The sequence below is a fragment of the Cnephaeus nilssonii genome, assembly GCF_951640355.1.
Source record: "Cnephaeus nilssonii genome assembly, chromosome: 3".
NCBI classification, from domain to species: Eukaryota; Metazoa; Chordata; class Mammalia; order Chiroptera; family Vespertilionidae; genus Cnephaeus; species Cnephaeus nilssonii.
The window spans coordinates 101,612,078-101,625,921 of NC_137074.1; the positions used below are offsets into that span (position 1 = coordinate 101,612,078).

The 13,844-nt window shown below is 39.5% G+C and overlaps 1 protein-coding gene across 5 annotated transcripts in view; it reads left to right on the forward strand.

Annotated features, from left to right (window-relative positions):
* The window catches only part of USP25 (ubiquitin specific peptidase 25), a 192,489-nt gene that overhangs the window by 156,935 nt on the left and 21,710 nt on the right, over positions 1 to 13,844 (forward strand). For 4 of the 5 annotated variants that reach the window (XM_079766497.1, XM_079766498.1, XM_079766500.1 and 1 more), the window contains one exon: positions 479 to 574. The exons of the other annotated variant lie outside the window; for it this stretch is intronic. In XM_079766497.1, the coding sequence (XP_079622623.1) occupies positions 479 to 574 (96 nt within the window). The remainder of the gene's footprint in view (positions 1 to 478; positions 575 to 13,844) is intronic. 5 annotated transcript variants of the gene reach the window in all.

A 13,844-nucleotide genomic window follows, 5' to 3' on the forward strand; every position in this document is an offset into this window, starting at 1 on the left:
GACACAGGGTTGCTGCAAATGGATGTTCAGGTTGTATGGTTGTGCAGGGACGCCTAGTCAATGGGCTACTTGGAGTTGAAATTGAGCTTATGCTGACTGAGCTCCCCAAGCCTTAATGAAGAGGCACCTTTTTAAATAAAAAGATTGTTGCTATTTCTAAATGCTTCTCTTATTCAGAGAGCAGCACATTTTTCTAATTTGTTAAGAAGGGGGTCTTTTTAAAATTCTCTGGTTCAGAGAGGATGCCTTTTTGCTTTTTGCACAAAGGCACCATATGAACTAGATGTGGCCCTGTAGAGACTTTGAAATATACTTACATGCATACTGGATCACGTTTGCTATTTTAAAAATGCAACATTTGATTTATAAATAATGAAAAGCAAAGGACTTCTAACTTGCATGTAAAAAAATTATTTTGATTTTTTAAATTTTTTATGTTACTCATTCAAAAACTCTTACTTTCAATCCCTTGTGGCAGATCATGATGACACCGAACATGCAAGGTATTATCATGGCGATAGGTAAATCCAGGAGTGTATATGACAGGTGTGGCCCTGAAGCAGGGTTCTTTAAGGTACAATTAACATTTTCATTTTATTTTCTTATTATTTTTAAATGAGACTTCTTAAAATGTTTTATTTCCTTGAACTAAATTTGTTTTCTTGTATAATTTCTCTTTTCCTAAAGTAGCCATGGTTACCTGATGTTCTGGGGGTTTCTTTTATGCATGAATCTAAGACTGATTTTTTTTTTCTTTTAATCTAGATAATTCAACAAAAACAAAGCATTTTACCCAAGTTACCCTAGTAGTGTACCTCGGTTTTGTTAGCAGAAATTTGAATTATGTTTTTATTTAAAGGGGAAAAAAGTGTATTTATTGATGAGCAAAACTAAGAACTGAGTAACTCTCTGATAATAGTTTATTTTTTCCTCATTGGTATACCCTTAGTTAGTCTTATATTTTTCTTTAATTTTGTTATCACATGATACTAAATTGCTTTCTTTTTTGGGTTATTTTTAAAATTATTCATTCATGTGTTATCTTTTTATGTTTCTATTCACTTATGTTTTCCCCATGGTTAATTTTTGATGTCCTTGTCATTTCAAGGCATGTGAGATAAATCAAGCTGATGCATCATTTGATGACATAATCTTTTCCCCCTCTAATTCCAGATTTTTTAAATGTTTTTATTACCATATTATTTGCTTTTACTTATTTATAAAATAAGTGAGCATGTGCAGTGAAATGAAAGGGAGTGTTTGAAGGTGATAGTGACTTGAAACATAAAGTTATAATTACTGCCCAACACCGTGGAGCCCCTTATCTGTGAGAGAAATTGCTCTGAAGAAAATAGCAAAGACAAGAAATTTAGGATATTTCTTTGGGGAAAATGGATCAGTTTTTACATAAATGTCTAATGTATATTATAAAATTCTAATCTTTGTTCATTCCTTTTATTCCTACAGAATGTATTAAATACTCGGTTTAGTTTGTGGTTGGGGTTTGGCTTTTTTTGTTTTTAAGTTTAAATATTTCTTAAAAGGAATCTTTTTCACCATATCAGAAAGTGGAATTATAATAGCATGCTGGCCAGTTCTGAGACAACAAATTTTTTTTTTAAGTAGATTGTATCAGTTATTTATTGTTGCATAATAAGACACTCCAAAACTTAGTGGTTTTCAACAACAGTGACATGACTGGACAGTTCTTTGCTGATCTGGGTCTCTATATCATCTTATACCCCTGAGCTGTTTAACTTTAGGGACTTATAAATGTTCAGAGGTGATGAGCCATATCTTTATACTAGGGGCCCAGTGCACGAATTCGTGCACCCTGAACTGTGGGCCACGAGGCTGAGGTAGGCACAGGGACGGGTCTCGGCCCATCCTCTGCGCCTCCGCTCACCCCCTCCCGCCATGGCCCCCGGTCCCTTGTCTCCCTGCAGCCCCACTCCCGCTGTTGCCACTCCCATGAGCTGATGGTGCCAGCCCTGCTTGCACCACTGACAGTGCGGACTGATTGGGGCCGGCACCAGCGGCGGTGCAAGCAGCAGCTCTGGAGCCAGCTGCGGGTGCAAGTGGGGCCGGCGCTGGCAGCAGGCACAGGCATAGCACCAGGTGGGACCGCAGCACGTGGGAGCAAAGAATTTTCAGTAACCACCAGAGTCTTGCCCTGATGACAGCGACCGGCACCCCGCCTTGGTCTGGCACCCCCACTCACCTGCTCCACCATCCTGCGGCGGCCAACTCCCACCATGTTCTGCACACAGCCCCTGGCGACTGGTTGTTCTGCTGTTCGGTCTATTTGCATATTAGCCTTTTATTATATAGGATCATATTTATTTATTCCCTCTGAGGCAGGGAATGGTTGGAAGAGACTTCTGCCTTTGGGTCCCCAATGAAGTCTTGGGTCCTAACCGAGGCTCTGTTAAACTATATGTGTGACCAAGTCATTGACTCGACCTGGTCTTCATTTGATAGAAATCAGTAGGTTTCAAGTGTTCTGCCCCAACCCACCCGAGGGATAAGATAAATTTCCTTTAGCAGCTAAATTCAGTTGATTAGTTTGTTGTTTAAAGTATAAAAACTATATTATAAAAATAGCAGATGTTCATAGTAAAACAGTACAATGGAAAGTTAAATGAAATGTTCATGCTCTTTCACTACTCTCATTCCCTCATCCCATATCCACAAATGTAACCACTGTTAGTTCTTTTGTGTAGCCTTCTAGCAACTTTTTTAACATTCCTTTGTTTTTATTAAATATAACATTTTTTAAAATTATAAAATAATCTAAATTTTTTAAAATTTTTTCTACTGTCCCATCATCAAACTCCATCTTTAAAAATACTGCTTATTTTCAGTATATAAAACAAAACAAAAAAGGCCTTGTGCATAGTAGCCTATATCAATAAACACTTTTGAACTTGTTTGGATTAGCATGACCAACCATCCTGGTATGCCCAAGACTGTGTAACTCCTGGGAGAAGGAACTTTAAGTGCTAAAACTGTAGAACTTCTGGCAAAATGGTCTCAGGATGAGTTGATCACCCTAATAAGATCCCTTAAGAAAGGTTGAAAAACTACTCTTAAAAAAACAAAACAAAAAACAAACTTTTATGTTTAAAAATTTATCCTTATTCCTAGGTCGTCTGCAGTTTCTTTTTTAATAAGACATTGGATATATGTCTTCTAAAGTTTTCATCTATTTCTAGTGGAAAAGTTATCTATTGCTTACAGTGCCATTGCCATTTATTATCAAGTTGGGTATCTTTATGTTGAATTGGATCTCATTTTTATTAAATTAATCTCTGCATATATAATTTTATTAGATTATCCAAAGTCATCTTTATTTTTTTCCAACAATAAAAACAAGTGAATTTGCTTTCTTGCCTTGGCATTTGTGAATGCAGATTTAATCACATAAATTTAGACTTCCTGTGAGAGAATTTGAAACCTCATTGTGAATATGACTTTCACATAAGGTTTGTTCCTTTTTTCTGAATTAAAAAGTTTAAATAGAATGATTGTGTTTACACATTTACTTTTTGTTTGTTTATTCTTTGTTTTTAAATATACAAATAATGCATAGTTATTGTAAAATTGTATATTATTGCAGTAGTTACATTATCTATGTAATATAGTTACATTATCTATTTTGATGAGCTAGGATGAGGTATACCATGAGTGCTGACATTCTTCTAAAAAAATGAGGTACATTTTATTATTTTTGGTTGTTTTTTAATCTTTATTGTTGAAAATATTATATATGTCCCTTTTTTTCCCCATTGACCCCTTCCAGCCGGTCCCCACCCCCCACCCCAGGCCTTCACCACTCTGTTGTCTGTGTTCATAGCTTATGCATATTTGCATACAAGGTCTTTGTTTGATTACCTCTCATCCACCCACACACACACCCACCCTCCCTCTTCTTCCCTCCAAAATTCTGCACTCTGTTCCATGCTTCCATGTCTCTGGACCCACTCCGTGAATCCGTTTATTTTGTTAATTAGATTCCACATATGAGTGCAATCATGTGATACTTATCTTTCTCTGACTGGCTTATTTCACTTAGCATGATACTCTCCAGATCCCTACATGCTGTCTCAAAGGGTAAGAGATTATTCTTTTCTACCACTGCATAGTATTCCATGGTATAAATGTACCATAGCTTTTTTATCCACTAGTCTACAGATCTTAGCTATTGTAAATTGTGCTGCTATAAACAGAGGGGTGCATACATTCTTTCTGATTGGTGTTTCCCGTGTTCTTAAAATATGTTGTATTGCAAGAAGTGGATCACTGGGTAAAATGGGAGTTAAATATTTAATTTTTTTTGAGAAAACTCCTTATTGTTTTCCATAATGGCTGCACCAGTCTGCATTGCCACCAGCAGTGTACTAGGGTTCCCTTTTCACCATATCCTCGCAGGCACTTGTCATGATGGTAGCCATTCTGACAGGTGTGAGATGATACCTCGTTGTCATTTTAATTTGCATCTCTCTGATGATTAGTGACTTTGAGCATTTTTTCATGTCTCTTGGCCATCTGAAAGTCCCCTTTGGAGAAGTGTTGATTTAGGTCATTTGCCCATTTTTTAATTGGATTTTTTGTCTTCCTTTTGTTAAGTTGTATGAGTTCCTTATATATTTTGGATATTAACCCTTTATCAGATGTATCATTGCCAATATGTTCTTCGATACAGTGGGCTCCCTTTTCGTTTTGATGATGGTTTCTTTTGCTGTGCAGGAGCTATTTATTTTGATGTAGTCCCATTTGTTTATTTTCTCCTTAGTTTCCTTTGTCCTGGGAGATGTATCCGTAAATATATTGCTACGAGATATGTCTGAGATTTTGCTGTCTTTGGTTTCACCTAGGGTTTTTATGGTTTCATAACTTACATTTAAGTCTTTTTATCTGATGATTAGTTGACTTTGAGCCATTCTGACAGGTGTGAGGTGATACCTCATTGTTCTGTTGTTTTCCAGGTATAAGTTTTTTACCTCCTTGGTTAAGTTAATTCCTAAGTATCTTAATTTTTTTGTTGCAATGCTAAATGGGATTATTTGTTTAGTTTCTCTTCCTGAGAATTCATTTTTGGTGTATTAAAAAAACATCGATTTTTGGGTATTGATTTTGTATCTTGCTACATTGCCAAATTAATTTATTAAATCTTGTCGTTTTGGTGGAGTCTTTAGGGTTTTCTATGTACAATATCATGTGACCTGAAAATAATGAGAGTGTTCCTTCCTCCTTTCCAATTTGGATGCCTTTTATTTCTTCTTCTTGTGTTATTGCTGTGGCTAGGACTTCCAATACTACATTGAATAAGAATGGTGAAAGTGGACATCCCAGTCTTTTTCCTGTTCTTAGAGTAAATGGTTTTAGTTTTTGCACATTGAGCATGATGTTCACTGTAAATCAATTGAGATATACTCCCTCTATTCCCACTTTGCTGAGAGTTTTTATCCAAAATGGGTTTTGGATTTTTTTTAATGCTTTTTCTGCATCTATTGATATGGTCATGTGATTTTTGTCTTTCAATTTATGTGGTATATCACATTTATTGATTTGAGAATATTGTAACAGCCAGAATAAATTCCACTTTGTCATGGTGTATGATCTTTTTAATATATTGCTGAATTTGACTTGCTAATATGTTGTTGAGAATTTTAGCACCTATGTTCAGAGATATTGACCGGTAATTCTCTTTCTTTGTAGTGACTTTGTCTGGTTTTGGAATTCGGATAATGCTGGCCTCATAAAAAGAGCTTGGAAGTGTGCCTTCCAGTTGGATTTTTTGTAATAGTTTGAGGAGGATGGTTTTAGTTTTTCTTTGAATGTTTGGGGAAACTTCTCTGTGAAGCCATCCGGACCCGGGCTTTTGTTTGCTGAGAGTTTTTTTGTTTTTTTTTAGCTTTCTTTTTGTTTTTTTTTAATTTCTTTATTGATTAAGGTGTCACATATTTGTCCTCATCGCCCCATTCCCATCCCACACCCCTCCCCATGGATGCCCCAACCCCCTGTTGAACTTAACCATTGGTTAGGCTCATATGCATGCACACAAGACCTTTGGTTGATCTCTCCCTTCTCCCCCCACCCTCCCCTATCCTCCCTCTGAGGCCCGATAGTCCGATCGATGCCTCCTTGTTTCTGGTTCTGTTCTTGTTCATCAGTCCATGTTGTTCATCATTTCCCCTAGATGAGCGAAATCATGTGTCACTAGAGATATACTTATAAGAATTGAATGTGCTACGAGCAATAATAGTTATGCTGACAGGCAAATGAATCAGTCTGTAGTGAGTTTCTTTCTGGTCCAACAGTTCTTTTGAGACCCAATATCAATGTCAACCAGTTCCTTATGAGTACATGTCGGCACTGACCCCTCAGCTCTGGATGGTGGACAAATGGTGGTAATGCCGGTCCGACTCCCTCTGGTTTGGTCTTGTCCGGACCCAGGGGCACGGCTTCACCCGGACCCAGGGGGGCGTGGCCTCTCCCGGGCCTGGGACCCAGCCTCACCCGGATCCAGGGGCACACGGCCTCGCCTGAACCCGGGATCTAGCTTCCCCCGGACCCAGGGGCACGTGGCCTCACCCGGACCCAGGGGCGCGTGGCCTCTCCCAGACCCAGGGTCGCGTGGCCTCACCCGGATCCAGGGGCCCACGGCCTCACCCGGACCCGGGACCCAGGCTCACCCGGATCCAGGGGCCCACGGCCTCACCCGGACCCGGGACCCAGGCTCACCCGGATCCAGGGGCCCATGGCCTCACCTGGACCCGGGGCCAGGTTCACCCGGATCCAGGGGCACACGGCCTCGCCCAGACCCAGGATTCAGCTTCACCTGGAACCAGGGGCGCATGGCCTCACCCGGACCCAGGGGTGCGTGGCCTCTCCCGGGCCTGGGACCCAGCCTCACCCGGATCCAGGGGCACACGGCCTCGCCCAGACCCGGGATCTAGCTTCCCCCGGACCCAGGGGCACGTGGCCTCACCCGGACCCAGGGGCGCGTGGCCTCTCCCAGACCCAGGGTCGCGTGGCCTCACCCGGATCCAGGGGCCCACGGCCTCACCCAGACCCGGGATCCAGGCTCACCCGGATCCAGGGGCCCACGGCCTCACCCGGACCCGGGACCCAGGCTCACCCGGATCCAGGGGCCCACGGCCTCACCCGGACCCGTGAGAGTTTTTTTTTTTACTGCTTCTATTTCATACATTGTTATTGGCCTATTCAAGTTTTTTGATTCTTCCTGATTCAGTTTTGGGAAATTGTATTTTTCTTGGAATTTGTCCATATTATCCACTTGTCCAGTTTGTTGTATATAGCTGTTCACAATATTTTCTTACATTCCTTTGTACTTCTGTGGTGTCAGTGGTTACTTCTTCACTTTCTTTTTTTATTTCATTTATTTGGGTTCTCTCTTTTTGTTTCTTCATGAGTCTGGCTAATGGTTTCCTAATCTTGTTTATCCTTTCAAAGAATCAGCTATTAGTTTCATTGATTTTTTTTTTGGTATTTTTTTCTCTGTTATTTATTTCTACTCTAATCTTTATTATTGCCTTCTTTTTATTTAATCTGGGCTTTTCTTGTTCTCTTTCTAGTTTTTGTTTTTTTTAAGTTGTAGGGTTAAATAGTTTATTATTTTTATTATTTTTTGAGGTATGTCTGTAGTGCCATGAACTTCCCTCTCAAGAAGGCTTTTGCTGTGTCCCAGAGGTTTGCGTTGTTGTATGTTCATTTTCATTTGTTTCCAGGAAGTTTTTGATTTCTTGATTGATATCATTGGCCACCCATTCATTGTTTAATAACATGCTATTTAGCCTCCATGTGTTTGAATATTTTGTTGTGTTTTTACTGTAGTTGATTTCTAATTTCATTCCACTTTGATCTGAGAAGAGGCTTGATATGATTTCCATCTTCTTAAACTTGTAGAAACTTGTTTTGTGTTCAAACATGTGGTCTATCTTTGTGAATTACCCATGAGAACTTGAGAAGAATATATATTCTGCAGCTTTGTGGTGAAATGTTCTATAAATGTCAATTAAATATATCTGATCCAGAGTGTCCTTTAGAGTCACTATTTCCTTGTTAATCTTTTGTCTGCAAGATCTATGCAGTGAAATCAGCGGATGTTAAAGTCCCCGACTATTACTGTATTACTATCGATCTCTCCTTTAAAGTCCTTTAAAAGTTTTTTTTTTTAAATATATTTAGGTGCTCCTATATTGGGTGCATATATGTTTGTTAGGGTTATATCCTCTTGTTGGATTAATTCCCTTTAATATTATGTAGTGTCCTTTGTTGGCTTTTGTGATCGCCTTCATTTTGAATTCTATTTTGTCAGATATGAGTATTGCTGCCCCATCTTTTCTTTCTTTTTTATTTGCATGGAAAAATATTTTCCAATCCTTCCCTCTCATCTTGTGTGTGTCTTTTTTTCTCAGGTGGGTCTCTTGTAGACAGCATATAGTTGTGTCAGGTTTTCATATCCATTTAGCTGCCCTATGTCTTTTGATTTGATCATTTAATTCATTTACATTTAAGGATATTATTGATATGTACATATTTATTGTCATTTTAATTCTGTATGCCTAGGTTTCTCTCTATTTCTTCTTATTGCAGAAGTCCCTTTGGCATTTCTTGTAATGCTGGCTTTGTGGTGATGAACTCTTTAGCCTTTTCTTTTTGTCTGGGAAGCTCTTTATTTCACCCTCTATTTTGAATGATAGCCTTGCTGGATATAGTAATCTTGGTTTCAGTTCCCTGCTTTCATTACCTTGAGTACTTCATGCCATTCCCTTCTGGCCTATAGCGTTTCTGATGAGAAATCAGGTGTCAGCCTTATGGGATATCCTTTGTAGGTAATAGTTTGCTTTTCTCTTGCTGCCTTTAAAACTCTCTCTCTTTAATTTTTGGCATTCTAATTAGAATTTGTCTGGGCATGGGCTTGTTTGAGTTCTTCTTGTTTGGGACTCTCTGTGCCTCCTGAACTGTGTGACTTTTTCCTTCACCAGGTTAGGGAAGTTTTATGCCATTATTTCTTTAAACACTTTCTCTGTCTCTTTCTCCCTTTCTGCCTCATCTGGCACACCTACTATGCCAGTATTATTATATTTCATGTTGTCTCATAGCTCCCTTAATCTGTCCCTTCTGTTTTTTAACTGTTTTGTTGTTGTTCTCTGAGTGATTTTTTTCTACCCTGCCTTCTGATTCACTGATCCGATTCTCAGCTTCCCCTGATCTGCTGTGTATTCCTTCCAATGTGTTGTTTATTAGTGGTATGTCATTCTTTATTTCTGTTTTCATAATTACTGTGTCTTTTCTCATGCTGTTGATCATCTTTACCATCATTATTCTGAACGCTATATCAGAAAAATTTCTTATTTTCATTTCATTTATGTTCTTCTGGAGAATTCTCTTGTTCTTTCATTTGGAGGTTGTTGTTTTTTTGTCTCCTCATTTTGGCTGCCTGTTTCGGTTTGTGACTATGTTAGGTAGATCTGCTGTGCCTCTAATCTCTAGAGTAGGACAGTGTCAAATGCTGTTTCTCACTAATTTGATCAGGGAAATACTCATAGCCTCCAGATACTGCCTCTGCCTGAAGACTGATTGGATTAAGTCTTGAGTAGCCCTCAGGCAATCATTCACAGGGGAGGATAGTTCTTCCAACAGGGTGGGGCAATTGCTTCTGCCTAGAGGGAAATTGTTATTCTCAGTCTCCTTATGGGCCTAGGAAACACCACAGGGTGGGGCAATGTATTTTCCAATAGGGTGGTTCAACTCTCTTCCCTGTAGGCAAAACTGCCTGGATAGCAAATGTCTGTGTAAGATGACTTTCACAGTGTAAGGGAGTAACTCGGCACAGGAACCCAGAGTGTCTGCTTTCTGAGCTCTATCCTTAGAGCCCCCTACTCTAACTTCTGCTTACATAGCTCCTGTCCACTCTGACCTCCCTCTGCTGGAGCACAGGGGAGTGGCTACACACAGAATACTTTTTTGGTTCTTTAAGAGGGTGCCTGCAATTCCAACCATCTTTCCATGACAGACAGCAACCCTGCTGCTTTTCATAGCCAGATCTTATGTGGGCACCTTTCCCAGTTGTGCTCTCTGCTGGGGTGGCCAGCTTGGAGAATAGACCCCAGAGTTCTCAGTGGCAACTCCCCACAGCTGAGATCTCTCTCTGGAACTTCACTTGCTATCTGTGGGATCCCATCCAGCTCTTTTGTGCCTCCTCCCTTCCTACCAGTCTCTGTGCTGTCTTCACTTAACGTCTTTGGTTATCAGGGTTCTCTCCAGCTAGTCTTCAGTTAATTATTCAAGATATTTTTTTTGTATTTTACTTGTAATTCCAGTTTGGTCATGGGAGCATGTCTGTGTAGCATCCACTTACTCTGCCACCATTTTTAACCTTTTGCACTCGGATGTCGAGTGTGACTCGACACGGTTAGCATTAGAATAAAGGAATCGAGAAAAAAGCATGCAAGTGCAAAGGGTTAATTTTCACATGAGGTACATTTTTCCTACACATTTACTTTGAATTTCCTGCTGTGGGATATGAATGATGAGCCCTTTCTTCTTCCACCTCACATGCTCACATTGACTCACACATACAGTTCTTGTCACTCCTACATCTCTCTCAAGCATACACAAACACACGGCTAAAATCTTGCCATTTTGATTAAATCAGAATTCTTTGTATAATGCCTATGTACTAGTATGCTCCTCGGAATTGACCTAAGTTCTAAACATTATTACTCTCACTTTTTTTAACCTCAGCTTTCATTTTCCTTGGGAGTTTTGTTTTTTGGTTTGCTTAATTTTCTATGTCTTATCACTGTTTCACTTCTAAAGTCTCCACCATTTGCTTGAATCTCCTCTTATTCTGTTCTTTTGGTTTACCCTCTAATTTTTATACAGTAGCAAATTTCTGAAATTTATATTTGTGTACATTTTATTTTTACCCATCTGTAATTGAGGAGTATATATGCATGTAATCTTATGTAAACTTTGTTTATGATTCTTTTATATAGTTATAAAAATAATGTATAAGTATATGACTAACATTTGGAAAATTCTAGTTGATAATATATAATTTTAGGAAATCTGTTCAAAAGTAATATATAGAAATTGCAGTTACTCAGTAATACGGTGTCCAAAATATGTATATAGCACAGTATCAAACAAATGATGGCCACTTCTGTCTTCCTATTATTCTTAAAATAGATATAGTATATTTTTAATTTTTTAATAGTTTATTATAAATTGAGAGAAAAGGTGTTTTTTTAAATATCTCTTCTATCCTGTCACATTACCAAAAAAATCTTTGTTGGGTTTATTTTCTATTGGCTTTTCAGCTAGAAGAAGGAAGCTTTTCATCTTTGTGCCTAAGTACTTCTAGATGTGGATTTCCTTATGCATTTATGATCAGACCATTTTTTATGTGTTGTATATGTGTGCTAGTGGTAAAACCACGTGATAAAAATGTTAGCATTGTTACTGATAAAAAATATAAGTTGCAAAGTGAAACTTACATCAGGCTGGGTAGTGGAGTTGCTAAGGTTTAACCTTTTGCACTCGGATGTCGAGATTAAAATTACTCTTTGACTGTATCAATAATTTGAAATATAAAAAAATCCAAATAAATAAGTTTGTATGAAAAGAAACTCCAGTTTTTTATTCTACTGCCGTGCTTTTTAAAATCTGGGGTATTTAAAAAATTAAATCCCGAGTAGAATAAAGGAATCGAGAAAAAAGCAAGCGAGTGCAAAGGGTTAACTTCTGAATTAGGATGAGTTACCAACCCAATCAGCGATTATATCAGCCTCCCACATGGGAGTCTGCTCCTATAACCATGTAATATGAAAGGTAGAGAGATCTGGGAAAATAAGTGAGGAAAGACACTTACCTAGGTTCTTCTCCCAATTTGACTGTTTGTTAGGATTAGTTTTCATTGTTGACAGGAAGATTCCCCAAAAAATAATGGCTTAAAAACAAAAGTTTCTATCATGCAAAAATGAAATCCAGAGGAAGGCAGTGCAGGACTACTCTGATGAGCAAAAATAAAAGTCAGAAGGAAAAAAAAGAATAACATTCTCAAAAGTACTAGTTGCTTGTGTGTGTATGTACAGGGGTGGGAGTGAAAGGTCATATGATAATTATAATCATGGAATTAGTTTAACTTTTTTTCACTTACTTTAAAAGACATTAAAATTTCTTTTTCGTATAAGTTTTTTTCTCAACCTATTAAAATACCTTTAGGATGTTAATGGAGTAATAACAGTTTTATATTATGAAACGTTTTTTAGCTTTTATTTCATTTCTTCATAACAGTTGTTTCCTGGTGACATAACTTTATCACTCTCTTAAGTACGAGAGGCCCGATGCACGAAATTTGTGCATGGGTGGGGTACCTAGGCCTGGCCAGCGATCAGGGCCGACTGGTGGGGTGATCGGGGGGCGGTGCCAGCCCGCTTACTGGCTGTCCCCACTACTAACCGTTTGCTGGCCAGCCCTGCCCCCCTGCCACTGCGGGTTGCCTCACTCTGCGGGGAGACTGGTGGCCCCCGCTGGCACCCTCCTTGGCTGGGGCAGCTCCTGCGTTGAGCGTCTGCCCCCTGGTGGTCAGTGTGCGTCATAACAACTGGTCCTCCCGCCGTTTGGTTGATTTGCATATTAAGCTTTGGATACTAGAGGCCCAGTGCATGAATTCATGCACGGGTGGGGTCTCTGGGGGTGGCCTGCAGAGATCGGGCTCCACCCTGTGCCCCCAACCCCGCAGTCCCACCTGGCACCCTGCCTTGGCCTGGACCATCACCTCACCTCCTCCACCATCTCGCCTGCAGGGCAAACGATCGGTACTCCCTCAGTGCCTGGGAACCGGGCAGTGGCCCTTTCCCCCGCTGCCGCTGCTGGTTGCTGTTGGCGGGATGATCAGGCCCCCGCTCACACCCACCTTGGCCTGGCACCGCACGCTCACCTACTCCACCATCCCACTGCGATCCCGCTTTCATCAGGGCCCATTTGGGTCGGCAGCGCCTCCACTGCCTCCCGCTGCCAGCACCACATCGCCAATGCCCAATATGTTCCACACCGCCTCCTAGTGGTCAGCACACGTCATAGCGAGCGGTCAAGCTCCTGGTCGAACTCCCTGACAAACGACCACCCAGGGGGGCAATTTGCATATTAGGCTTTTATTATATAGGATTGGGTTTTTAATCAGTTCTTATAAATCTAAAAACACTCTTAAATTCATAATTTTTTTTTACACTGGTGCTGGAATTTAGAAAATTTTTAATGCATCTATTTGAGATGCTGAACTTGTTTCTTTTTAATTTGTAATCTTAACATTGACTTTTAAAAAAAGCATTGTAAACACCATGTATTCCTATATATGTTTTGTACACAGTGTAGTTTATTAAAAATGAATATGGATGTTGAGATCTATGTTCACAGATAAATTGATACATAGTTTCTTTTCTATATTTGTCAATTTTTGATATTCAGTTTAAACTAGCCTTGTAAAGTCATTAAGGAGACTCTTCCCTTTTTTCAGGCTTTGGAGCAGTTTAGATATGATAGAAATCATCTTGTCCTTGAAGATTTGACATAACAGCACAGCTGTAAAACAATGTGGGCCTGATTCCTTTATTGAGCACATATCTCGGGCAACGTTTTCAGTTCTTCTGTAGTTTTGCTGGGTCTCTTCAGTTTTTCTGCCTCTTAAAGCAACCCTGGTAATTTGTATTTTCCTAGATGATCATCTGTTTAATCAAGATGTTATAGTTTATTGGCATAAAGTTATATGTATTATCCTTTTATAATTTTTAAAACTTTTACCTCTATTT